This window comes from Equus caballus, chromosome 29 (assembly GCF_041296265.1).
Source record: "Equus caballus isolate H_3958 breed thoroughbred chromosome 29, TB-T2T, whole genome shotgun sequence".
Classification (NCBI taxonomy): Eukaryota; Metazoa; Chordata; class Mammalia; order Perissodactyla; family Equidae; genus Equus; species Equus caballus.
In genome coordinates, this window is record NC_091712.1 from 21549279 (window position 1) to 21576938 (window position 27660).

The 27660-nt window shown below is 39.7% G+C and overlaps 2 protein-coding genes across 12 annotated transcripts in view; one reads left to right on the forward strand and one right to left on the reverse strand.

Moving 5' to 3' along the window:
* Positions 1-2696, reverse strand: part of PDSS1 (decaprenyl diphosphate synthase subunit 1) — a 37615-nt gene extending 34919 nt beyond the window's left edge. The window contains exon 1 of one of the 3 annotated variants that reach the window (XM_023632060.2): positions 2469-2696. In XM_023632060.2, the coding sequence (XP_023487828.2) occupies positions 2469-2597 (129 nt within the window). In that variant the 5' untranslated portion in view covers positions 2598-2696. Of the gene's footprint in view, positions 1-955; positions 2323-2468 lie in introns of those variants that run through there. The other 2 variants (XM_070254768.1, XM_023632061.2) reach the window with 2 other exon arrangements.
* Positions 2697-2719: 23 nt separating this feature from the next.
* The window catches only part of LOC100065515 (protein adenylyltransferase SelO), a 33675-nt gene continuing 8734 nt past the window's right edge, over positions 2720-27660 (forward strand). Inside the window, exons 1-16 of one of the 9 annotated variants that reach the window (XM_070254749.1) lie at positions 2989-3320; positions 7126-7244; positions 8093-8221; positions 11001-11065; positions 11146-11202; positions 11294-11392; positions 11584-11651; positions 14248-14335; positions 16331-16399; positions 16666-16735; positions 17499-17571; positions 19025-19108; positions 19858-19987; positions 25119-25163; positions 25272-25353; positions 25456-25548. In XM_070254749.1, the coding sequence (XP_070110850.1) occupies positions 7128-7244; positions 8093-8221; positions 11001-11065; positions 11146-11202; positions 11294-11392; positions 11584-11651; positions 14248-14335; positions 16331-16399; positions 16666-16735; positions 17499-17571; positions 19025-19108; positions 19858-19987; positions 25119-25163; positions 25272-25353; positions 25456-25548 (1269 nt within the window). In that variant the 5' untranslated portion in view covers positions 2989-3320; positions 7126-7127. Of the gene's footprint in view, positions 3321-7125; positions 7245-8092; positions 8222-11000; positions 11066-11145; positions 11203-11293; positions 11393-11583; positions 11652-14247; positions 14336-16330; positions 16400-16665; positions 16736-17498; positions 17572-19024; positions 19109-19857; positions 19988-25118; positions 25164-25271; positions 25354-25455; positions 25549-27660 lie in introns of all 9 variants that reach the window. The other 8 variants (XM_070254747.1, XM_070254748.1, XM_005606882.4 and 5 more) reach the window with 8 other exon arrangements.

Below are 27660 nucleotides of genomic sequence, written 5' to 3' on the forward strand. Positions count from 1 at the left end.
TAAGTTCACGCGCTCTGCTTTGGCAGCCCAGCGTTCACGGGTTTGGATCCTGGGCGTGGACCTGCACACTGCTCATCAAGCCACGCTGTGGCAGTGTCCCATGTACAAAATAGAGGAAGACTGGCACAGATGTTAGCTCAGGGCCGATCTGCCTCTTAAAACAAAAACAAAAACAAAAACAAAACCCATAAAGGTTGACTTTGCCAGGCATGCAGTGGCCCAGGAAGCCAGTTTGAGTTCTATTCTTTCCACTGTAACATTACGTATTCATTAAGCCACTAAGAACATTTATGATAGCCCAGGCAATTACAATGTCCCAAGAAAACAACGTGATAATCTACACTTTTGATTTTACCATTATATGACACTTTACCTACTTCTTTCAACCATCATGGGTAATTAATTCATATGAATTCACTATTTTATTAGAATACTTATTCAGGTTGAGATGTAACCTCTAACCAGGGATGAAGAGTTAAAATTATCCAGCAAATAGAGTGCTCTTAACCACTAGGCAGTGCAGGTTGGTAAAATCATTGTCTTTGGAAGATGGATCTTGGTTCAAATTCCAACATGTCCTGGCTGTGTTACCTTGTGACATCTTTCTGATCATGGAGAGATGCTGAGATTAATTTAGAGGGTATATGTAAAACTCTTAGAGCCAAACACATTGTATACATTTAATATAGTATCTATTCGGTCAAGCTATTTTCTGCTTTAAGAGTAGCTAAGGGCAATGTTTTCCAAAGTGAGGTGGGAGGTATTGAAAGAGCAGTTAAGTTTAAAAGGCAGTGGTGAAACTGGAGCTGTACCACTCCCTGCAGGAGCGACAATCATTTTCCAATTCCGATTTTGTTCCCTACCTTTCCATCACATACCCTCCCTGAAAGACAACCTTGCCTTTCATGCATTTTTTTTAAAAAGAGAAAATGCTGAGCAAGAAGCAAAGACATACCAACAGGTGATTTGGCACGATCCAACGTGCACTGGTTCTCATCCCGTTACAAGATTTGTTAACACTACCATGGAGCAGATGGCAGCGGTACATACATCAGCAAGTAGGAGAGCTGTGTTGCAGAGCCCGACGTGGCTTTATTATTGTTGCTTTTTGTCCCCACGGACTATCCGGCCCTAAGAGACTTGAACTAATCAAAACACACACGCCTGAGGCAGACACCAGAAGGCTAACATACTAATTTATACTAATATTTATAATAATATTTGAGGTCTGGCTAGTACAGGACTGAACTGGATCCCGGCAAAGCCCTGAGACTCTTTCCCCATCTTCTCTTTACTATCTAGTCTGTCTACCAGCCCAGCTGCCAGTCTCTCTCCAAAGGTCTATTTTGGATAAGTTGTGATATGTATCCACTTTGATACAAAGTACACACTTATAAAGGCTACATAATTCATATCAATAAATAGTGTTTGATGGGAATACGAAGTGTACCCAATCTAACCCAAACGGAGTCCTAAATTCAAACAAACTTTTAAAAAATGACGCTTGCAGATGAGAGGTGAATACATACAACTACTGTGTGACTGGAGAAGTCTCTAAAAAGGACCGTGAGTCCAGATTTTGCGCAATTACGCTAAACAGCATGGGCCTACCCTAGGGCACGTTGAAAATGAGTCACTAGGAAGCGCAGAAAGGACTCACAGAGCCACAGAAACATGTCAATTTACAGAGGCAGAAGTGACCGGAGAGGGAGAAAAATGAGCTTGGGTCCGCAGGCAACAGGGGAGAGCTGTCCAGGAGTCCTGGTTTGTGCGGAGATTCTGACTCTACTTCAAGAAGTCATGGGTCAAATCAAAGATGATCCAAGGTTTCTCTATTTGGACAGCCTCAGGCCTCTTCTCCTTCCGGTGCTTTCCCCCTAGTCCAGGTATGCTCTCCCTCCGAAGCAACTACCGTCGACAGAAATCCGGTCCTCCGGAGCATCAGCCCTCCATTCTCCACAAGACCTTTTCTGCCTATTCCGAGGCCACTGGATCCTCCGCATCTCTGAGCGCCCAGAGCACCTTTTGCTCTAAAATCCCAGTTATCTGTCCTCCCGAAGCCCTGGCTGTAACTCGAAAGGAAATAGCTGCAGACGGTCTCCCGGCTTTACTTTGTAGGCGCTCCAGGAGGCAATCTGACCACTCCCGCGGCGTTTCCTCGGGACCTGGTTCCTCACCGCTCCCTCCCTAGACCTCAAATGCCCCCTTGGTCCCCAGGACGCCGCTCTGCAGTCCGAGCGGGGTGCCCCGACTTCAGGCCGACGCTCAGCGCCCACCCTCCGAGGCCCCCGCGCGCCTCGGTCCCGTCCCCGGCGCCCGGCTGGCCCCGCTCCCCTCCCGCCGCCGCCGCCGCGCCGCCCTCCGCCCGGGCGCACGTGCAGAGCGCTCCCATTCATTCCGCCGCGCGCTTGTCATTGGCGCCGTGACCTCTGCGCCCGGCCGCGGCGCGCTCCATCCCCCGGCCTCACCTGCGCGCCCGCGTCCGCACAGGCGCGCGCCCCGCACGGCCCCGCGCGGTCGGGGGAGCCGGGCCAGGGGCTCCGCGCCGGCGGCCTCCAGGAGCAGCAGCGCCGCCACCGCCACCAGCGCGAGGCCATGGTCCGAGTCTGAAAGTCGCGGCAGGCCCGCAGCTCCGCCTCTGGCCCGGCGGCCCTCCTCCCGGGACCCGGAGCCGGAAACCTGGCACAGGAAGAGCTTCGGCCCCGCCTCGGCCGGCCGCGCGGGGCCTCGGGCGCCTCCCCGCTCCGGAGCCCGGGGACGGCCCGGCCCTGCCCGGCAGCGGCCGGGGAAGGCGCGCTGGGGGGAGCTGGGCCCCTTCGCCCCCTGCCGGCCTCTCGGCCCCGGAGAAACCAGCCGCGACCTCCCACGCGGGCGAGCGGTCTCCCCGATCCCCTCCCCGCGCTCGCGGGAGCTGGTAGCTCCAGCAGCCAGAGCAGAAATGCACTTTTCGGGACCTGGCTGTTAGCAGAGTGTGCTACGGCGCACCCGACTTCCGGTCACTAACTCGCTCTGCGTCTTTATGTAGAAATATGACTCAAAGAACCGGGTTCCTGTTTTGCTGGCTAATCCAGAGGCTACAGTTTCCGCAGCTGCTGCTTTTGGATGTTACCTGCCACGCCATTGTCTGCTGCTTGTTGCAACCTGGCCTTGAAAGAGGTGACAGCGTTTTCTATCTTTACAGTAACAAGTCAAGCCACGAGCAGGGTTCTTGTGAAAAAGAAGTTAGATTAGCCTCGTCTCTCGACTTTTGGACTCTCTCCTCTGAAAACTTTATAGGTACATTGTGACATCGTTTGGCAGTCTTGCTCACATCTGGATATGTGAGTCCCACTCGTGGGTGTACTAGGCTGTGTGAAATTGTTTACTGTTTGGTAATGTTGAACGTACTTGTAGCCAGCCCGGAGAATAATGGAGAATGTACAGGATTAGCATCTAATACGAGTTAGAGAGACTTTTTGTTAATTCTGTAGCCGGATCTACTCTTCTCATGGTAGTGAGAGAGCGTATTTATTACAGAAATCGGTGATATAATTATTCACTCAAAACATGCACACAAACAGCCAATGAGAGAAAGTGTAAGCATTAGGAATACAGAAATACAAGTAACATACTCTGTCCTCAAAAATTCACTCTTATAAGGAAATAGATCAGCAAATAGGCAGCTGCACCTCTCTGATCTTTTTTCTTGTTCTTCTGAAACCATGCTTTTTGCATTAAAGAATGCAAGTACCCATATGGCTGAGCACATTGTATTTATCTTCAAAGTATTATTTTTTATTGAATGAAAGCATAGAATAAAGAAGTTTATTACAATAAACCAATTTTGTGAGGTTTTTTCCCCCCAATCTTGAAGAACATTATGTAAAAAACATGACAGGTGCTTTACAAATAAAAGTTAATATGCACCTGTGGCTTATCTTGATACAGGTTTACATATTTAGAAACATCTAGCAGGCAGAATTTACCAAGTAGAGTGTACTGATAAACAGGTGGACTTGCAACAATCCTATGACCTGGATGTTACCATCTGCTCTTTTTCAGATAGGGAAACAGAAATGGAGGAATTGAGCATTGTCCCCAAGCTCATCTAGTAGGTAGATATAGCACTATACAATTCTAGCAGGCCATTTTCATTTAGAAATTGTTTACCCAGATTAAAACCAAATATTTGGCTCTTGAAAGGGTGTCATATGGCAAGACTAACCTGGGAAGCAGATGGAATTCTTGAAGGCTTCCAGTATTACAGTGGAGCTAAACTCTTGATGAACAAGAACCCACCAATAGGACATGCAGAATACACAGGGGTTCTTTTGACTCAACGAGACCAAGCTTGAGTCCAAGAAATTAAAAACATTGTCTGAGCTGTGCAAGTAATTGCCAAAGAACAGAGGCCTCTTGTGCACAGGCTAGAAATGACTTTGGTCTTTTTTTTTGTTTTTTAAAGATTGGCACTTGAGCTAACATCTGTTGCCAATCTTTTTCTTCTACTTCTCTCCAAAGCCCCCCAGTACATAGTTGTATATTGTAGCTGTAGGTCCTTCTAGTGTGGCATGTGGGACGCCACCTCAGCATGGCCTGATGAGCAGTGCCATGTCTATGCCCGGGATCCAAACCGGTGAAACCCTGGGTTGCCAAAGTGGAGCGCGTGACCTTAACCACTTGGCCACGGGGCCAGTTCCACATTGGTCTTTTTTTTTTTTATTTTTTTTTTTATTTTTTCCTTTTTCTCCCCAAAGCCCCCCGGTACATAGTTGTGTATTCTTCGTTGTGGGTTCTTCTAGTTGTGGCATGTGGGACGCTGCCTCAGCGTGGTCTGATGAGCAGTGCCATGTCCGCGCCCAGGATTCGAACTGACGAAACACTGGGCCGCCTGCAGCGGAGCGCGCGAACTTAACCACTCGGCCACGGGGCCAGCCCCTCCACATTGGTCTTTTCGACTGTACTTGTACAAATGAAACAGCCAGTCTTGACTAATAAAAATGGAATAAGTGTGTAATTGAAAGCATTTTCAAAGTTGTTATTTCGATGTTGGAAAGTTGGTTACACTTTAAGACATTTTCTTTCTATTAATGATGGTACTATTCAAAACATTTTCTACAGTAGGGCCAGACTTTACAATCAGGAGAGATAGCCGTAATAGTGAATACATATTAACCATGTCTTGGTTCATGGCACCACATAAAAACATCTCATCCTGAGGTTACTCAGTGAATTATGAATGAATAATCAAGGCAACTGGGGTAAGACCCTCTACGGAGAGAAGAGTTCAAACACAGTTGCACTGAAAGGTCAGCAGTTCTTGTAGATTTTGTATTCTTAGGCAAAACTGAACTCTAAAGAATTTGGTTTTGGAATTACTGATTTCTCTGAGATGTGAAGATAAAGGGTCATACATTTGGAATTTTCTCTGGGGCTTTGAGTCACTGACTAATTAGTTTGTTAAAGTGGCACAAGGTGAGGGGTGGGGACGTCTGAAGCAGTTAGCCGTTGTGGTTCCATGGCCAGTGATCACACGCGTACTGACCCATCACCTACGGTGCCAAAATGTGAATCGATCAGTACAAAATCATAAGTCCTAGTGGAACGTTATATACTGCCCATGCTCTGCTGAAATATTAGCGCATCATAAAAGAAAATGCATTAATTATATAGTTTAATCTGTGTCCACACAGGCTTTCCTAAAAGAGAAGAAAATACATGGTTGGGTTTTCTACTCCTAATCATAATGTCAGGTTTTCTGTGGTGGATACTAAAATCATCTATTTTTTGGTTGACTACCCATTTGTTCCACATGATGCTGCCTTATTCACCATGCCCTTAGGGGAAAGTATAAAGGGTTAAATCTGTACCACATTTGCCATATCATATGGGGAAGATGCAAGATTACTCTTGTTTCTGTTATAATTGACATTTAATTCACCTAGACTTGGATGGAATAAATACTCTAAACAGTTGAGCAAATTGTTCTGATGGCACCTTTCTCCACTGATTCGACATATCATTTTCTCTAATTATATAGGGAATTTTTACGTTACTTTGGGCTGTTTCTGTGCTTTTTATTGAGTCCCATTGATCTTTGCATCTATTTTTGGGATAACAATATTTTTAGTAATTGCATCCTTATAACTTTTAATATGATAGGGAAACTCTCATTTCTCTTATTTAAAAAAAATTAGTCTTTATTTTTCCAATTTATACTTTAAGTTTGTCTGTTTTTTTTGAAAAAGAATCCTACTAGGATTTTGATTGAATTTCCATTATGTTTATTAAATAATTTGGTGACACTGACATTTTGACAATGTAATCTCTATCCAGAAACATAAGTTTTTATGTCTCTGTCTTGTAGTGTTCGTAATACAGCTAGCCTCTTCTGTTTTTTGTTTTAATTGCATTGGATTAAGAAAACAGATTAAGATTTTAAGAATTGTGCTTAAAATACAAGTACATATGTTCTGAGTGTCTAAAGCATGTTCAAAGCTCTCTTTTTCCTCTACAGCTTGTTAAATTAAATACATATGCTTTGGTGCCTGGACTTTATAAAACATAATTTATCTCTTTAGAGGTAATTTTCAAACTTCTAGCCTTGTGAACAGGCGTGTATCAAATGTTTTGAAGTTTCTGGTGGGTTTGGAAGCAGGTTTGTACATTTAGTAAAACATCTGATATTAGATGTTATTTGTGTATTTATCTGTTTCCTTCGGTTAATCATGATTTTCTGAAGGGAAGAAAGGATGTGATTAAGTGCCTAATATTTTTTGGTTGGATTCCGTTACTACTGTAATTCTAATACTGTAATGCAGCTTACCTCCATTTTATTTATAGATTCTTATTGATAAATATATTGCACATCCTATTGGTCTCCCATGAGTGAAAATCTTTGAAGACAGGGTATGTGTCTTGTTTTAAACTTTTTTCATCTCCCATCTTCTGGGACAGCTCCATCTTCTATGCTGTCTGAATACGGTTGAAAATGATAAAATAGCCTTTAAATAACAAAGTATGAAGAAAATAGTGGTTTAAGTTGATTTTCTGGAAGAACTGTTGCCTTTCTAAGGAATATTAATGCTGTATATGCAACAAATGGGAACATTAAAAAGAGGGTTTTGTTTTGTTTTTTTTTGTCAGCTATGTTGCCAGTTGATCCTGTTAAAGAAAATTATGTTCGTAAAGTGAAAAACTGTGTTTTTTCAATTGCCTTCCCTACTCCTTTCAAATCAAGAGTACGTCTTGTAGCAGTTTCAAAGGTTAGGCTTTATTTTTTCACAATACAAATATTAACTCCCTATAATTTTTGCCTAAAAAGATGATAATTTTTTTTTCAGAGTTAAATTGTTAGTCTGTTGATAAATGACTGTGTTTAAAATTCAGACCCTTGGAGAAAGTCATTCTTAGAAATCACTTTTTGATGCTTAGTCCTGGAGCCTAGTATTTACTTTCTTCTTACACTTATCTTACAAGGAAGATACACTTTTGTGAAAAATAGGTGTAAGAGATTTAAATTCTTAGAAATGCGCTCTAATGAGAAATTCTAAATTGTCTTCTATGATTTAAATGAATTTGGGATAAACATAGAACTTAATTTTAAGTTATATAAAAATAGAATTTACTGTTTTCTAGTTCCCTTAAAGCATAAGTGCTAGGAAAAATATTATTTTACCGTGTATCACAAGAAATACATGAAAATTTTAGAACTATCTAGGGACCAGCCCTGTGGCGCAGTGGCTAGGTTTGACACACTCTGCTTCAGTGGCTGGGTTTACGGGTTCGGATCCCAGGCACGGACCTACGCCACTGGTCAGCCACGCAGTGGCAGCAACCTGCAAATAAAGCAGAGGAAGATTGGCACAGATGTTAGCTCAGGGTTAATCTTCCTCAAGCAAAAAAAAATTTAGAACTATCTAATAGAAGTAATTTTCCCAAATAGCACAAATAATCATAGAAAGCCTGGTACATCTCTTAAGAAAAAATATTAATGTATTTTTGGAAGAGGTTTATTTTTTAAATTTTCTTTCTTCCATTAAGTCTCTTTTCTCAAAATTTTTAAAGGGATTACTTAAGTTTGTAAGAAGAGTTTTTTTTTTTCCTGCTTCAGGAAGTTCTAGAAGATATTTTGGACCTTGATTTATCTGTTTCGGAAACAGATGATTTTATCCAGCTTGTAAGTGGAGAAAAGATACTATTTGGATCCGTTCCATTGGCTCACAGATACGGTGGCCACCAGGTAAGAGCAGCATTACCATCACTTCTGTTATGCAAATACACACCATTGGTGGAAGTGCTGTCCTATTAAAGAAGTTATTTTGCATTAATTTCTCTAATGTTAGCATACTGAGACTTCAACGAGATGTTCCTAGAAGAACGTGTCATTATAAGATCTTTATAGATTACCTGATGTGATTTCTTGCTGTCATAAAGCTAGAGCCTGTTTCTTTAATGGAGTTGAGAAAACTGAGGCAGCACAAATACAAAATTTCTGTGAATTATTGCTAGAGAACTCATTCAGTGAAGTTTTGGCCGCAGATTTAGACAAAGGCAAGTAGCACAAAGAATCAACATGAAAGCCTCAGAAGGACAGACAGATTACAGTTTTGCCAGGATTGCTGTAGAGCTAAGTTTTAGAGCTGCTAGAAACTTCTAGAAATTAAATCAGGGTTAACTGAAAGTGTTATATAGTCATGTGCCACATGACGACATTTCGGTCAATGATGGACCACATATACACAGGGGTCCCATAAGATTAGTACCATACAGCTTAGGTGTGTAGTAGGCTATACCATCTAGGTTTGTGTAAGTCACTCTATGATGTTCACACAACCACAAAATCGCCTAACAACCCGTTTCTCAGAACACATCCCTGTCATTCACGACACATGACTGTATGTGCAAAAGCAATTAAGAAGGCAACTTCTAGAAATAAAGCATGATGTTGAAGCAAGTTCAAGCTGTGGTATCTGACTAATTAAAAAGAAATAAAGAGAAGGAACACAGGACCAATTGTTGAAATTGCTGTGACTTTCCTGTGAGCTGGATAGGATTAATTTAACCCTCTCTGGTTGTTTGGGGGTCTGGTTTACTCAGGAATAATTTTTAGGACAAGTAGCAAAGTTTAATAGGATTGGAGGAAGGATTAAGTTAGGAAATATATGAAAAGTAATTTCGTGATAGCTATTATAATAATGATAATATCAGGTGTGTTGGGGTAGTTAATTACTATCAGATTTCTCTTGCTTTCATTCTTCACCATCCTAAGAAGCAAGAGTAACATAGAAGCTAAGAAGCTGAGCTAACATAAGCTAAGAAGCAAAGGGACATCGATGATTAGAATTGAGAAGGATTTTAGGGGTCATCTATGACAAACTTGAACCTCAGTGTCTTGAACTATAATGAGCGAGGGTTGACCAAGATCGTTCCAGGAGTTGTGAGAAGTGCTATGGCAAAGAAATCTGCTGAATTTTATTTAACACACCATTTTCCAGACACATCTGACTACATGATTTTGTTGTTGTTTTGTTTTTAAGGAATAACTATTAACATTTTGCTGAACTATATTTCTCAGTTTAGAAACTTCTGGACTGAATGATCCTTATGGTTTTTTCTAGCTCCTAAATACATGGTTCAGAGAACCATTCCCCAAGTAGGTTAAATTTATTAGATAGCATTTTATACCAGTACTCACATGTACTGTGAAAGTGCGAATATAAATGTTAAGCCCTGCAGAAGTTTGCTAAGGTACTCTTTTTTTGTAGCTTTTTTTTTTTTTTTTGTAGTATGGTAAATTGGATTAAGCTTTTATCACTTTCGCATTTCATTTCCTCCCCCTGATTTGAAATTATATTATAAATATTTATTGATAAGGATGGCACTACCATTTTGAACTTACAGTCATAAATGAATTCTCTTTTATTAATGGAGACCTACCTCCCTGTTTCCCCTGATTTCACTCCCAGCTCTGGATTCAGCATTCTTTCTACTTCCCTTTTATGGTGTGCGATATACCTAATATACTGTCGACTTTAGAACTTTCCAGAGTTTGCTGAGCGCAGCTCTCAGACTTCAGTTCTTAGAGTCCATAGCCAAAATCAATTAATGGTGGTCTGTTCCTGGTTAAAATGAAAAATTAAAATATTGGATAGATTTTTGTCAATTTCATGTATTTCTTCCAGAACTATAAACATTGTTTAAATATTCCACCACTGTTTACAAAACTCCTTTTATGTGCCCGGAGCTATTGTGGTGAATGAGACCTGCCCCTTTTTCTCAAATTGGCCGAGCTGGGAATTGAACTGCAAACAGGTGTTTTTTTGTTTTTTTTTTTTAAAGATTGGCACCTGAGCTAACAACTGTTGCCAATGTGTTTTTTTTTTTTTTTTTTGCTTTTTCTCCCCAAATCCCCCCAGTACACAGTTGTATATTTTAGTTGTGAGTGCCTCTGGTTGTGGCATATGGGATGCCGCCTCAACACGGCCTGAGTGGTGCCATGTCTGCACCCAGGATCCGAACAGGTGAAACCCCAGGCTGCCAAAACAGAGCGTGCGAACTTAACCACTCGGCTGCAGGGCCAGCCCCGCTAAAAGGTTTTAATAGAAAAATTTGACAGCAGTTAATCATGCAAGTTCGAAAGCAGCTTTTTCAGGTACAAGTATGTTCCTGATTTTATATGGCATACATATAATATAGGCAAATTTTCTACAAACAGATTGTCCCTAGTTCATGTTCTAGAATGAAATAGATCAGTTCTAAGTATCCTATACCTTACAAATTTGAGATTGGCTATAAGATGATGAAGAAATTGATTATATATCTTAAATTTATATTTTTACAATGAATCTCAATTGTTTTATTGATTGAATTTTATTTTCACCTGTATTGTTGTTGATTATTATAATCCTAAAAATGGAATACCCCATTCTTAATTTTAATAAAATAACTTTGGCTATAAAATGACTATAAAAGCTTTAAGAGTAAATAAATATGAGTAACTTTCCTTTTTTCCTCTTTAGTTTGGGATATGGGCAGATCAGCTTGGGGATGGAAGAGCCCATCTTATTGGAATTTACATGAACAGGTACCACGTTTTCTTGTATAGTAGCTTTTCTGCTAAAGATTGACATGAATCTTCTAATACTTAGCTTTTTTTTTTTGAAGAAAAGGTGAAAAGTTGGAGCTCCAATTAAAAGGCTCAGGAAAGACCCCATATTCTCGGTACAGTTTGATATTTTTTTTTAGGTGTCTAAATAAAAGTTGATGTTGTCTTAATCACAGCTGAAAATCTTTTGGATCTTCTCATCCACAGTCACAGTGACGGCCGAGCCGTGCTTCGCTCCTCAGTGAGAGAATTTTTGGGTAGTGAGGCTGTGCACCATCTTGGAATTCCAACCAGCAGAGCTGCGAGGTAATTCCTCTTTCCTTGAAGCTGACTTTCAGGACTGCAGCATGGTGTCTCCAGAAATGTGTCAGGAAATGGAGCAGATAAATCTCTGAGAGCACGATTTCTCATCGTTTCTTCTAGTTTTAGGTACTTCTTGATAGCCTGCCAGCAGTTAAATAAGGGTAACTTTAATTGTTTGATTCTGTATGTTTCAGTCTGGTTGTAAGTGATGATGAAGTATGGCGGGATCAGTTCTACGATGGAAACGTTGTGAAAGAACGAGGTAATAACTGTTTCTGGAACGCTTTCATAAAATTAGGTTAAGTTCTTCAAGAATAACAGATATTAGACGTCTTTGCAAGCATCTTAACCAATGACCTAGGTTCTTCAAGATGTAATTTCAGCATTAGGACGTTACAGAATATCCTTTCCCACATCCTTACATCACTAATCCATCCATTTTTAACAGCAGACATCTGGGAAGTGAACAAAAAGTGTTTATGGACGGCCTACAAGGTGTTACAAAGCCAGAACATGAACGTTCATCCCCTCTTTTCCCTGGAGAGCCCCCGAGACCTTTGCTCAGAGCCTGATCGCTCTTACTGCATGTTACTTCCGCGGAGTTCAGCTAGCTTTTTCCTCAGCCTTCAGTAGGTTAGAAATAAAAAATTAGGAGGATGAGAAAGCGTGCTCTGGAGCAGCAAACAGAAAGAGTGAGAGAAACTTGACTCTGAATCTCTGGGGAGAGAGAAGACCTGCAAATCAACAATAAACATTTTTAACTGCTTTAAAAGAGGAGCTATTGACAGCTGCTGACATCCCTACAGGCTTTATTGGGTCCTGTGGACATCGCTGTATCACAGGGCAGCATTTTTACTGATGTTCACAGTCGTTCACCAACCACACATTTTATGCTCTTTATGCTTAGTGCGTAATATGTTTTGATAAGATTTTAATAAAAAACAATCCCCCCAAAGCATTCATGCATAAAAGAATTAAGGGTTACTTATCTTGATGGCGTCTCTCTTTCCCTTTTAATTTAATTTGGATAAAATGGATGCTATTGCACATGGGCCTGTAACAACTATTTAGGTCTTTTTGTTTGTGGTGATTGGAAATGAGATTGCAATCACTGACCGTCAATGTGTTGGGTACAACACTACTTACTTTTGTGGCAATGGCTGATATACTGTATATTGTTAATCTGAATTCCGAACCACAAGCTTAGTGGTTTCAAATCGTCCCAATTATTTCTCCTTTTTAGACCATTAGTAGAATTTCCACATTTAAGTCTTCACCTATATACAGGTATTTCAGTTGTACTTTTACCTTGATATTTGCCCAGCAGCCGCGGTGGTACAGTGAGAAATGTGCTGGACGGGCAGAAAGACCATGTGACACCTTGAACTGGCTCTTTGGGAGCTGGTTTGTGACTTTAGGCAAGTCACATCCTGGCCCTCAGTTTCTCCACCTAAAATGGAGGTTAGATTAGTTGATACCTCCCGTGTCTTGCAGTGCTAACATTCCGCGTTTCAATGCCTATTCACTAAGTAAACACTTAGAGTCATTTATTGAGCTCTTATATTTTTTCTAAGTGATTACATTTTTATTGCTCAAAAAACCCCACGTGAAAATAAATATTCAGATTACTTTTTCCTTTTTCTCTACAAAGCCCCCTGGTACATAGTTGTATATTCTTCGTTGTGGGTCCTTCTAGTTGTGGCATGTGGGACGCTGACTCAGCGTGGTTTGATGAGCAGTGCCATGTCCGCGCCCAGAATTTGAACCAACGAAACACTGGGCCGCCTGCAGCGGAGCGCGCGAACCTAACCACTAGGCCCCGGGGCCAGCCCCTCAGATTAGTATTTTGAATAAATCCTGACTATATGGATAATTTAGTTAACCCAGAAAATACTAATTGGCCTTTTTCTGTGCCTACCATTGGATAATCACTAAAGGGTCCAGGAGTAGTAAGTGTATATCGTAGTCCCTGGTCTTGAGAAACTCAAACTTCATGGAGAAAAGGCTTAAACATATGGAACAAATGAGTGATACAAAGTCAGAGGTCAGTAAAAGGGGATCAGTTTAGCTTTATGGAGGAGGTGGAACTGATTCTGAGCACAAGATTAGAAAGGATTTCGGTATGGGGAGAGAGAGAGTGGGGCATGTGGAGAGGGGAGAATAGCGCGAAGGCCCGGACGTGGCAGTGAGTGTGATAACTCGTTGAAGGACATCACCAGCAGAGCAGGAGCTTTCGTCCCCTGGGATGCACTTCATCGTGACGTCAACACATATGTAGGTACAGCATTCCTTATGAGAAAGAAACATGAATTCTATTTACTAATTGTAATCTATAGTAATGTCTATAATCAAAACAGAAGGCGGCAATAGAAGGCGGCAAACCCAAAATACAAATTCACTTTGTTTCTTCAGCGTATTCATAAGTTAGAACACATGCACACGTTTATTTATTAAAGTTAATTTTCAGTTAGTTACACAAGTGGAAGGTACTTGCAGGGACTATGCCATAGAAATAATTCACTAATTCCTGATTTCAGGACAAGGCACATGGAAAAGGTCACAATTGGGAAAATAGTGGGAATCTAGTGTTTGGAGCCTAACAGTTTAACTGAGCAGCCTTTAGCCAGGTTGGAGCCTCGGTATTTCTGAAAGTGTCGTGGTTCCTAACCTTCCAACTGATTCAGGCTTCAAGACATAGAGAAAAATCCTGGATCCTTTCTAAAGCGTAAGTTAGTTGTTTTTCTGGTCAATTCAGTTACTGTGTTTTTTAGTTAAAATTTCGTTTTAAAGAAAAGCATGTTATGCTGTATTTGCATAGTTTAAAATAGGTTATGCTAAAATAAATGTTTCTTTTTCAGCTGCAGTAGTGCTGCGCGTGGCGAAATCTTGGTTTAGAATTGGATCGTTAGAAATTTTGGCTCATTATGGTGAACTGGATTTACTACGGTTAGAAAATGACTTTTTTTAAAATGGTAGAAGGCAGTTGAAAAAAAATGCTTGTATATGTGCTGTGAAGTTAAAATATTTTTACTTTTCTTATAAGTAAAATAAAAAATTGCAATTAGTAAATATTTTTAACGCTTGTTGTGTGCCTGACATCACGTGGGTTTACTAGGAAGCTAAAAAAAGAAGTGTAACATCCAGTAGACCCTTTTGTCAAGGAATTTTTTATCTAGTACGCAACCCGGTTGCAGCCGAGGGCCTCTGTGCCACTCAGAGACCTGGGTGGAAGTGACTCAAGCTCCCCAATTCTGCAGCCTCGAGAGGTCCAAAGCTCTCCTTCCAATTCCTGGGGTTCCCAGGGTGCGTCCTCTGTCTCATGTCTCTTTTTTCCTAGACTCCGCTTTTGACATGTGTGTGATGCCCATTTCATACTGGCTTGGCCCAGACTTGAAACTCAGCCCCTTCAACAGGATGAAAACAAACAACAGACTAAATTTATACAAAGCATTTAAGAACCGAGTGCATCTTCCCAAAGATTTCTGCAGAGAAGACAGAGGAAGGGCTGCTTCCAAAGAGCAAGGGCGATAAATGCTTCCCCTTGTGTCCTGCTGCCCCCGTCCTCTGATGTCTTGGGGCCTGCAGTCTCTATGCTCACAAAATTCCATCTTCCTCAAAGCAGGCTTAGTAGGATGTTTCTTGAAACAAAAACATTTCCTCCTTAAGAGGAATTCTGTGTCAATTTGTTAAGATAATAGAGTTTTAAAAAGTATTAGAAATATATAAGAAAAAAATTCTCTTAGACAAACTAGAATCATTTGGAATATGGATCCTATATTGTAGTTATCCACTTAGTAAATCCAGACACCTGGGCCGTGAAGAATACAGAAAGGAGAGAAGAGACGGAAAGGAAGAAGCAGAGCAGGGAAGTCATCACATTGTCATGACCTTCTCTGAGTCTCTTTCTTCAGCAAATGTTTACTGAGCTCACCGCCTTCCTGGCTTGTTGAGGGACTTGTCTACTCTCACTGGGCATTGTTCCTAACTTCCCATATGTTTTTCGGGTCACTTGTGCTTGCATTCATCACCTCACTGAAATGGTTCTATCTGGTGGTCATCCTTCAGTTATATTTCACTTCCCTCTGACATTTGATGTATCTTGGTGACCACTTCATCCTTGAAATGCCTCCACTGGCTAACATCACTGTATCTACATTCCTTTTTGTTTCCCGAATGTCTGAAACAGTTCTTCACACATAGGCACTTATTCAAGTTATTAAATGATTAAGTGATTTGAAAAAATGTGTATATATATATATACATTCTCATCCACTCCTATTTGTTTGACTGGGTTTTAATAATTCCCAAATCATATCTACAACCCCCATTTTTTTCTGGATTCTCTATTATCCAATGCAATAAACACTAGTGGTTAGTTAACTGACTAGAATAGTCAGTTCAAATAGGGAATAAAAATGTGATACATACAGGGGCCAGCCTGGTGACATAGCAGTAAGTTTGTGTGCTCTGCTTCAGCGACCTGGGGTTCACGTATTCAGGTCCTGGGCATGGACCTACACACCCCACATGAAGCCACGCTGTGCTGGCATCCCACATATAGGGTAGAGGCAGATGGGCACAGATGTTAGCTCAGGGCCAATCTTCCTCAGCAAAAAGAGGAGGATTCGTGGCAGGTGTTAGCTCAGGGCTAATCATCCCCCCTAAAAAAACAGATATATGTATATATGTATGATACATACGCAACTTAAATATTTTAACTAGAAACACTGGCCAATTTTTTGTCACCTCATTTGTGAAGCTGTATGTGACCCTTCACACATAAATAATCATTCCCTGCTCTTTTATCTTTATACTTTTTATATTTTTCTGTTATTGCATGTATTATACTGTTATGTCATGATTTCCTCATATGTTCTTCTGCTCTAGTAGACTATGTGCCCTTTGAGGTCTGGGTTTGGCTCTTGTCATTCTTCTTTCTAGCCCTTACACAGGGTGCAGTGCATACAGCAGGTCCAGTATGTACTCAGTGGCATTCAGCAGGTGCAGTAGGTACGCAATGGATGTTTATTGAACCAATCTGAATTTGTAATGTAATAAGATGGGATGTAATATGATCTTAGAGACACGTTTCCAGTTTTGATTGGTATTGAGGAAACGTTTCTCTCTGGCTGTTTTGGGAGTAAAATATTATTTTAATTTTTAAAATTTTAAGCATGAATCTAATGAATTCATGAATGTCAAGGGTGAATTTAGAGGACTGGATGTTTGATACTGTATTCTGAGGAACACTGATGCTATCTCCTTTTTATTTCCAGGACATTATTAGACTTTATCATACAGGAACATTTCCCTTCAGTGGATGTCGGAGAACCTAACAGATATGTGGTAAGTTTTTAAAGAGAAAGGGCAGGACTATTTTCTCTCATTGGCCTGCCAACATTAGCAGTCACAGCTTAGAACTGAAAAATCTACCGTTAGGAAAGGAAATGTAGAGCACTTTGAACGTTTTGTTAGATGAAAGTAAGATGAACCATTTCATACACAAGACATAGATAAGACAATGGTTTTATTTGAAAGAATCTAGAAAAAAATAACAGGTGCTACTCCATCCTGACTACATACGTTATTTTTTGAGCAGCATTTATAACTTGGTCACCTATATTCTTCTCTCACACATTAGATATCTAGATCTTTCTATAGTAGTCGTTCTAAAATAAACACAATACATAATAGGAAAATGTAATTTTCTATTTTTGTGGAAATTTTTTGATCTTCATAACCCTTTTTCGTTCTTTCAACAGTCACAGAGAAGGGAATTCCAGTATTTTTCTTGGTGACTCATTTTTAAAGTTTAATAACTCTCTTTGCTTATATTTTACTCCCTGGTACTAAATTCTAATGCTTTTCTTTTTCTTACTGGACAAGGAGAAAGCCTGGTCATAATACTATGTCTGAGCCTTTTAGGTATTATTTCTGGATGAATAATTCTCCGTTCTTCCATTTTTTTCTTACATATGCTAATTCCCTTCCTTTAGTCATCTTTCAGCTCACCTTTGAATTCTTTCCATGTTCTCCTTTTGACTTATCAGAAGATCCTAAAAGAGTACACATTAGTGAAAATCTGAAAAATTTCTAAATTTCATTTTAGGATTTTTTTTCTGTTGTGGTATCTGAGACAGCGCAACTTATTGCCTTGTGGACATCGGTTGGTTTTGCTCATGGTAAGTTGTGTACTGGTGCTTCATTCTCCTGATGAGAAAGTAGAATTAATTTGTTGAAGCAGAAGACTCCTTTTTTGTGTATTTCAAAATAGTCCTGCTGATGAGCTTCTTAACATTTATAATATATGAATTTTTTTAGCGACAGAGACACAATTTTCTCATGTTTAAAATGGTTTTGAATGGAACAGTATAGACGAAAATAGAATAAGTGTCCTCAGTTTCATGAGGATATTGTTACCTGTAAAGCTTTTCAACCTTGTGAGTATATAGTATATTTAGATCTCTTTAAAGGTGTTTTTAAAATCTTAATTATAAAAGCACTACATGCTTATGGTAAAGAATTTAAAATACACAGAAGTGAGTGTGAGTTCCGTTCTGCAGGATATTCATTATTAACCGTTTCATATCAGTTCTTCGAGACTTTTTTTTGATGCTGTTCATACGTCTCCTGCAAAAGCACCAGGGCTGGCTTGCGGGTGTTGGAAGCCATTCACTGGGGGGTTGCATTGGAAGAAATATCTGCCTGAGCAAAGAATGACTGGAAAGCAAGTTGTACATGTACTAAGGTCTCTAGATAAATACCAAAGGGGGATCCCACATTGCAGAACTCTTGAAATCCTTTAATTGTCACACGCAGACTCTCTGGGTCTCACCTGGGGTGGGGTAGGGTAGGGAGCAGGGGAGGTGTTTTAGAGTTCTTGTTATTGTGAACTGTGCTGCAGTGACCACCATGTACCCGTACCTTTGTATTCTTGAAGGTGAGTTTTTGAGGAGAAATTCCTAAAAGTGGAACGGCTGGGTTAGAGAGTCTGGACATTTAACATTTTGATAAACAGGGCTATCTTGCTCTGAAAAAAGGTTGAAACTCTTTATTTTGGATGCTGTTGCCACTTTGTCCAAATATCCTATATTAGGCTGATGTGTCCATCCCATGGCTTCTTCCTACCCCACACTCTGTCCCCATCCCTAAGCCCCCTCCCCGAGAAGGTCACACTCCCTCCCCACACTGTTAGTGGTCCACAGCTAATGACTGTTATGGGGGTACACATCTATATTTTACCCTTTCCACAACCCTTCGAAAATCAATTAATCTTTTTCCTTTACTAGTCTCAATTCCGTTCCAAATAACTTACGTTTTTTAAACAAATGCTAGACATTGAGGATAAATAAGAGGAAGTTTCATTTGGGGGGGGCTTTTGTTCCTATAGTATTTGAAATCTTTTGGGGAGGGGGTATAAAACAGAAAGCTAAATTTAATTTTTAAATATAGTTTTAATATATATTAAACTATTTGACTTCACTCATTGAACTTTCAATTGATAATCTAGTTTTGTTTCATTCCTAAAACAAATGCATTTCCATGACGTTTCCTATACTGCATAATTTTATATAGTTAAAAAGAAGCTTTATCATTTTATTATCATGTTTTTGGAATTTTTTGTTGTGATTTTAGGTGTTTGTAATACTGATAACTTCAGTTTGTTATCCATTACAATTGACTATGGTCCATTTGGTTTTATGGAGGCCTATAATCCAGGTATGTATGATTTATATGTATATATGTATATGTGTGTATATGTGTGTGTATGTGTATAAATGCATGTTTGTGTATATATATAGAGAGATATATACTTTATTTCACAAAAAAATTATCACAGGTTTATTTTAGATTATCTGCTATAGCTAATATAGCAATGGGGTAGTAGAAACAATTGGGTTCATTCATAAAATGGTCATTTTATGTGGTACTCAATCTGCCAGGTGCCATAGGGATACAAAAATGAGTCCTTTGTGGTCTCTGCCCTCAAGGAATTACATATTAGAGAAGATGACATGAAGGGTAGTAGGGAATATATTGTCAGACAGACGTGGGTTTGAGTTCTGACATCTGACCCTTAATGGCTCTGTGCCCTTGAACAAGTTACTGAATCTCTCACTTTACTAATCTGTGAAATGGAGGTCACAGTGATAAGTACTCCACTGGAGGGATCAGAGCAGGCTTTGTGGACAATGGGCTGTGTGAGCTGAGGTACATGTGTGATACCCCGGAAATTCTTGTAGGTTAGAAATGTATTCTTCCATTAGGCAAATAATTCATATTTTAAAAGACTTTTATGTGTATGGGTATTAAGTGTTTATATTACTTTTGAGTTAAATGTGTAATATCAGAAAGATTCTTACCTAATAAATATAAATTGAGTTTAAAGATAAACTTAAAAATGAAGAAAGAAACTCTTTAGAATGATTCTCCCCAATGTCAAATGATAGTATTTTTGTTTTAAACAGATTTTGTACCAAACACATCTGATGATGAAAGAAGATATAAAATAGGAAATCAGGCCAATATTGGGATGTTTAATTTAAACAAGTTGTTACAAGCTCTAAACCCGTTACTGGATCCTAGGCAAAAGCAGCTGTGAGTAAATCCTAAATCTACTAATTAAATCTGTGTGAAAATATGTTTGTATAATGATAATTTTTTGAAAAGCAAGAAACTAACATTTTTAAAGCCATCTTATTATTTAATCTTTAATAATGAAGGCATTTCAAACTATTTTTCTCTAGTACAGTTTTGGCTTCTTTTCCATAGTTATCAAGATAAAGTGTTTTCCTCTTTACTGCTTTTTAGGTGTTGTGAAATTTTAGTTTCTTTCTTTTTTGATCTGAGGGTTATTTATCTCTGTGTTTCTTTATTTCTAAGTAGTTGGGCTTATTTTCTGCATATTTTTATCATCAAAGAACATGTTTGGTAAAATCTATTCAAAATGTGTTAGGGTTTCTTTATGGCCCAAATAATACATTTTTTTACATTTTATGATGATATAAAAAAATGTATACTCTGTACTCAAAGGTTTCAATATGAAATTGAGTGTATTGAGTGTATCAGTCAAGTCCTTTATTGCCCTATTCATTTTTTATCTGTTAGATAAGTTTGATTCATAGGAAATATGTATTACAGTTTCCCATTTTGTGCTTTTATCAAATAATTTTTCTAATTGTTTAACATGTACATATTTTGCTGCTGTATTATTTGTACATACAGGTTTTTTACTTATATTTTCTTCAAAAAACATGCCTTTTATCCTAACATAATGACCTCCTTTATCCTGATTAATACTTTTAACTCTCATTGCCACTTATCTGATATTAATATTGCCATTCATGCTTTCTTTTTGTTGGATTTGCCTTGAATCTCACTTTACTTTTTACTTTATTACTTTCTTTTAAATTGTGTTTCTTATAAAAACAAGCAAAACATATAGCCCGATTTTAATGCAATGAGAGGGTTTCTGTCTTAATAGACGTATGTCGGCTGTTCATTTATTATAATTGATTTTATTCCTTCTGTCTTATGTTGTGCTTTATTTTATATGTTAGTTTCCCCCCCACTTTCCTTATCTTTTTATGGTTTGAGCAATTCATTCATTCCGCGCCCCCCCCCCCCCCCCAATTTGGAAACTGTTGAATTCCCTCGCTCCCCCCACTGGTAATTATCTTTCTTTTTCTGCCTCTTTGCTGTTACATGAAAACAAGTTTCTAAATATCTTCCTTCACTAAGATTCTATTTGCCCGTTGTTTTTCCCTCCATCCCAGTAAGATGAGACCTTTCAAAGGCTTTTATGTTTTACCTCAAATTACCCAACTGCTAGATTTTGCTAAGACGGTTTACAGTTACACACTGATAGTAGGTTTTCCCTTGAAGTGTATCCTTCTATTTCAAGTCTTTGCCATTAGCACTCCGTTCCCCCCCACCCCCCATTTCTACTCATTTCACCGCTTACCACCATTGTTTTTGCATGGTTCCATCTTGAAGTCTCTGTCTGGATTACTTCCTGAAGTATTTCATTCCCACATGTAGGTGATATATTTCCTGAATCTTTGCATAACTGTTAGTGTTTTTATTTACTCTGAGAGGTAATTGAGATGTAGGGTTTTAGATTGAGTATAGATTCAGTTGCGTGTACCAGAAACGCAAAATAATGGTAGCTTGAACAAGATGGACATGTATTTTTCTCTCCTGTGAAAGTATGTGGGTTGGGGTGCCATCTATAACATCCTTATTCTATGTAGCAGCATGGAGAAGGAAAGAAGCAAGTCCTCAACATTTCAGAATTTGTACACATCACTTCCCTCATTTCCCATCAGCCGAAACTTCATCATATAGCCATATATAGTGTATTGGCCTTATATTGTATCAACTTGGCTAAACTGGTCCAAAAATGCCTTTCTCTGTGTACTTATGGGTAAGGTTGGCCACAAGAGAAATCTGCAAGATCTGGAAGGCAGAAGTGAACAGCAGGACATATACGTCCCGAAGGCTGGTGGAGGGTCAGGCACTCCTGCAGCTCCTCTCGTTGGCAGGGGGAGATAGCCAAGGCTGCCGCTCCTCGGCTCCCTCTGGATGGCCTCCTTCAGCATCTTGAATCCTGGAGCCAGGACGTGTGCCACTCTCTGATGAAGGGCACCACCTTATCCTGCAGGTTCCCTGCGCCCCTGAGCTTGGAGGCTTGAGATACAGACACGGGTTCCAGTTTGTCTTCACTGTCTCCATCTGATTTTCTTTCCTGTCTTCTCTGCTCTCTTTGAGCCCCAATGCCAGATGCAGAAGAAACAGCGTTCTCCATCCTTCTTAACCAGCTCCCACAATCACGTAAGGTCAAACTCCTAAACTAAACCGCTTGTTCTATAGCACCGCTACTGGTTCTGCGTCTCTGACTGTAGCTGATGTGCGCAGTGAGAGCAAGCTCTGCTGTTGTTTATTTAAGTCTTGCCTTTCTTCCCTTCATTTCTTTTTGTGCTGCTGGCACCTCATTATTTGTTATGAATCCTCAATATATTTCCAGTTCTCCTATTTTTTCGATATGCTTTCTGTCCCTTTGTGTTTTTGCTTAGTGTTTTGTGGTGTTTCTTCTACTTGATTTTCTGAGCCACTGAATTGGAGTCTCAAGAGAAATTGTCTTCTCTCTCGTCTACTGAATTTCTTAGCCTGAAATCATGTTTTGTAGTTCCAGAAGGTCTGGTGAGGTATAGTTCATTCCTCTTAAGTGTTCTTATTTTTTGGGATTGTTATCTGTCTCCATGGCAGCTCCTTTGCCTCTTTTGGGGGGTTCAGCCCCAGCTAGGTGGGGGCACACCTTTAACGGGCTGGCAGGGTCCTGCAGGCAAGTTTTGAGCTTCCTGTTGGGCCTGTAGGAGGCAGCCTCTTGCTCCCAGCTCCCCTCAGCAGCTGGGGCTGGTTCTCTCCCACCTTCTGGGCTAGAGGGGTTTTAGTAGCTCCCCTGTAGGCTCTTGGAAGCCAGCGAACCCCCTAGCTCTTTCCAGTAACAGTTATACAGGTGGGGCCCTTAATGTCTTTGCTCAGTTGTGCAGTACCTCAAGAGTGAGGGCCCACAGCCCTGCTCGGACCCGCCAGGCCCCCCTGCCTCCGCCAGGCCCCAGCAGCTCCTGGGCCCGGGAGAGGATTTGAGTCAGAGCAGGCAAGGGCAGGCACCAGGAGGTCTTTTAAGCTGCCTTCTGTTTGACATCCCTGGTTTAGTCTTTGGCCTTTCATGCTTTTACAGGAAGTCGGTTACTTCCCTTCTGGTGGTTCATTGTGGTGGGGGAGCTTCAGTAGAGTGTGCATTCCTTCTCTGGCCCCCACTCACTGCTCCCTGAGGGAAGAAGGGTTCATTATCAGTTTGATGAATTCGGGAGAAGAAACTAAGCATGTGTGGCTCATCCTATTATCCCTCTCTTTTCGTACATTTTCTGCTTCTTTATGTATCCGTTTTACAGGAGTGTGCCCAAGTTGGGGAGGCCCATAGTCATAACTGCTGTTCCGTTAACAGAGTGAATAAACTTTTCCAAACTAGGCACAGTGTATTATCATGCCTATTTATCTGCAAACCTAAGCCATTTTCTCCGGCTGGCTTTTATCAGTAATAAAGCTGAAATTTTAATCTCTGTCTGTTGTATGTTCTCTCATTCAGAATTTAGAAAAAGGATACATGGCTGCATTTTTAAACAACAGAGTAAATAATAAATAGACAACTTTGCAATGTTTATAATTAGTTACTCAAAATGAAATATCTTATGCATGCGTATGAATAAGCATGAAGGATAATCTGAGTACATTAATAATTACAAAGAATGTTAAGATATTTGTTGATCTAATCACTAGACATTGAACTCCTAGAGGGCAGAAACCACATTTTAATCATTTCTGTGTCTCCAGTGTATTTAGTAGAAGATAAAATGTATTTCTCTTCACACTCCCCACTACCAAAAAAAATCTGAAATTTACCATTTCTAGTATAACAAGATCCCAAATGGAAGACAAGGCACATAGTGATTTTATTAACCCCAGGTAGCAAAAAAATTGCTACAATAAAGATAAAACTTTTACATACCATCAATGGTTTCTTAATTAGATTTATAAATATATTGGTAATGTAGTGGCACAGTTTAAAATGAAAGCAATATAAAATGGTATTTATTAAGCAGTCTTCATCTCACCCTTGTCTCCATTAATTTTTTATCCCTTTTGCCTTGCAGAGTTCATTCATTCATTCAACAAAAACTTATTGTGGTGCTTAGCATGTATCAGACACTGTTCTAAGTGCTAAGGGGACAGCAACAAATAAAACAGCAGAATAATTGTGCCCTCATGGTGCAGCCCTCCGGTGGGAGAGACAGTCGGTAGACAGAATCAATACGTTTATAGCGTATTAGAAGGAGATCACTATGGAGAGAAGTAAAGCAGGGGATAAGGAGTACGGGGAGGGGGCGGGATTTGCAGTTTAAAGGGTGGTCAGCACCTCACTTGAGCAAAGACGTGAAGGAGTCCCAGGAGCAAGCCACACAGATGTCTGAGGGAACAGGGCTGCGGGCAAGGGAACAGTCTGTGCAAAGGCCCTGAGGGGGGAGTGGATGCGGGGTGTTTAAGGAACAGCAAGAAGGCCAGTGCAGCTGCAGAAGAATGTCCAAGGGGAAGAGCTGTAGGAGACGAGGTCAGGAAGGTAAAGGGCGTGGAGCTTCAGAATGGCTTAAGCTTTTGTGTGATTTAAAATGCATTAAGAATGTTAAGAAATAGAAAGTTTGTTTGTTTAAAAATGTGTTTAAGGTTAAGAACCCTTTAATTTTTATGAAATATTTCACTATATTTTCATATATTCAGGCAAATAAAATGTTATTGCATTGAACGGGGTATTTGTAATGCGTTATTTTGGGTCTAAGATGATTTTTAAAACACACCCAAAAACCCTATTTATATATCTCTTTTGGTGTTAGAGACATATCAACATTTATCCTACAGGCTAATTGTACATTGTAATGTTTCAGGAGTGACATGATTTGATCTGTTCTCTAGCCAAATCTTTGAGACAGTAAATTTACATTGACAATTTTCTCGAAGATATGATATGTAATTAAATCACTCATCTAGAATCAATAGCATGTAATCTAAGGTTATTTAATCTAGGAGAAGTTTCACTTTGTTCTTATAAAATGTAATTCAGGAATGTTAATTTTAAAACAAGGTTTAACTGTCCTTTTTCTCCCTCCCGCAGTGCTGCTCTGATTCTTGAGGGGTATCCTGACCTTTATTATACAAGGTTTGTCCTTTTTGAATACAGAGTTTAAAGCATCCTCGTTGATTTGAGGACAGTTCTTAAAATAGTGAGAATTTTAATAACAAATTGAATTGAAATTTCTCCTTTTAGATTTAGAGAACTATTCAAAGCCAAACTGGGGTTACTTGGAGAAAGGAAGGGTGATGAGGATTTGATTGCATTTCTCTTACATGTGAGTTTATCATTTTTATCTTTTTTTCTGGTTAACATTTGAATTGCTATTCAGGATTTTTTTTGAAGAATTGAGATTGACAAATCTTATTACTTTCATTAGCTCATGGAAAAGACAGCAGCTGATTTTACCATGACGTTTCGGCAGCTCAGTGAGATTACTCAAAGCCAGTTACAGGAGCTCAACATTCCTCAGGTATTAATTTGTGACATTTGGCACTTTTTTCTTCTTTTTTTTTTGGTGAGGAAGATTGGCCCTGAGCTAACATCTCTTGGCAATCTTCCTCTTTTGTTTTTTTCCCCAAAGCCCCAGTACATAGTGGTATATCATAGTCGTAAGTTATTCTAGTTCTTCTATGTGGGATGCCACCTCAGCATGGCTTGATGAGCAGTGCATAGGTCCATGCCCAGGATCCGAACCAGCAAACCCTGGACCGCCAAACCAAAGGAGAGTACATGAACTTAACCACTTGGCCATGGGGCTGGCTCCTGGCTTTTTTCTTAATTCAGTTTTCTTTAACAGGTTTATGGAGGTATAATTTATATACTGTAAAATTCCACTTGCCTTCCAATTCAACGGTTTCTGATAATTTACAGATGGTGCACTTGTCACCACAATTCAATTTGAGAACAATTCCATCACTCTAAAAAGATCCTTTGTGCCCATTTGTCGTCAATCCATGTTTCCACTCCCAGCCCCAAGCAATTACTAATTTACTTTCTCTCTCTCAAAGTTTTCACTTTCTAGACATTTCCTATAAATGGAGTCATACAATATGTGTTTTTTTTGCCTCTGGCTTCTTCACTTAGCCTGCTTTTTGGGGTTCATCCACATTGTAACCCATCAGTAGTTCTCTCCTCTTTATGACTTAGTAGTACTCCATCATATGGATATACCACATTTTGTGGATCATTTACCAGCTGATGGACATTTGGATCGTTTCCAGTTTTGGGCCATTGTGAATAAATATCGCTCTGAACATTCATGTCCAAGGTTTTGTGTGAACGTATGTTTTCATTTCTCTTGGGTAGATACTAGGAGCAGAATTGCCGGATTGTTTAGTAAATATACGTTTAATTTTTTAAGAAACTGCCAAACTGTTTCCAAAGTGGCTGGACTTAATTCAGTTTTAAGAATGTGTGTTGCCTTTTAATTTCAGAGCTCATACATTGCATTCGTGGAGTAATATGAGTATTTCCAGAAGACTCCTACTTAGATTTTTAGCAATATGGATCTATTTAAGGTCTTTTATATGACAATCATTGTTTTATTATTTTGAGATTAAAATTTAGCCTTACTTTTTTCAATTTAAATTTCTTCATCATCTTTCATGACATTCTCTCTATAGTTAGTTATCTTTTCATAAATTTTTTTCTGAATTCAACCTCACTTATGCAGTTGTTCATCAAGTGCTTATTGAGAACCCACTATTATTGAGAGCTCATTCTGGGACAGGCATGATAGTAAATGCTTTACAAAGTAATGAAAAATTAATACTAATATAATGACAATAATAGCTAACATTTACTGAGTGCTTATTATATTTTGGGCGTTATATCTAAGTGTTTTATGTGTATAATCTGTGCCCCAACATAAGAGGTAGGTAGTATTGTTATCTCTATTTTACTGGTAAAGAATCTGAGGCACAGAGAGGTTGTAACTAATGCTGGGTCACACAGCTAGTAAAGTCTGGCTGGATTCAACCCTGGCAGCTTTCTCCAAGGTCCATGCCCTTAATCCCTGGGTTCTACTCCTTTCTCCTGTAAGCCTTCAGTAGCAGCAGCTCAATAGTAAATTTTTATGAGCTTTTAATTTGTTTTCTATTAATAGGAAAACAGCAGGATCTGGCTCTCATGCTTACACAGGCCTGATGAGGTTCCTTCTAAAGGCATTTTCATGCTAATGGACACTTAGCCTGTGATTCTGGTGGTAGAATTTCCTGATAGAGGAGCCCTTAGCAGTGAGTAGGCCCTTCCTGGGCCTCCTAAGTCACCAGCACTGCCAGGTCCTTCCCCACCGTAGATCACTTTGCCTTGAGTAAAACAGAGACGTGGGATCCAGGGAGGAAGCAAAGGGTGGACAGCTTCCTCCCTCGGTCCCTCCATCCAGTCAGTCACAAGTGAGAGGCCGCATGGGCTAAGTCATAACGCTTAGAATCAGAGTCCTGTGGAAGTTGAGTCTAGACGTCATCATCCAGTAGCTGAATAACCTTGAGCACGGGGTTTGACTTCTCTCAGTCTCGGTTCTCTCATCAGTAACACAGGCAATCCCACGCTCGGCCTAATTTTTTTGTAATGTTTAAATACA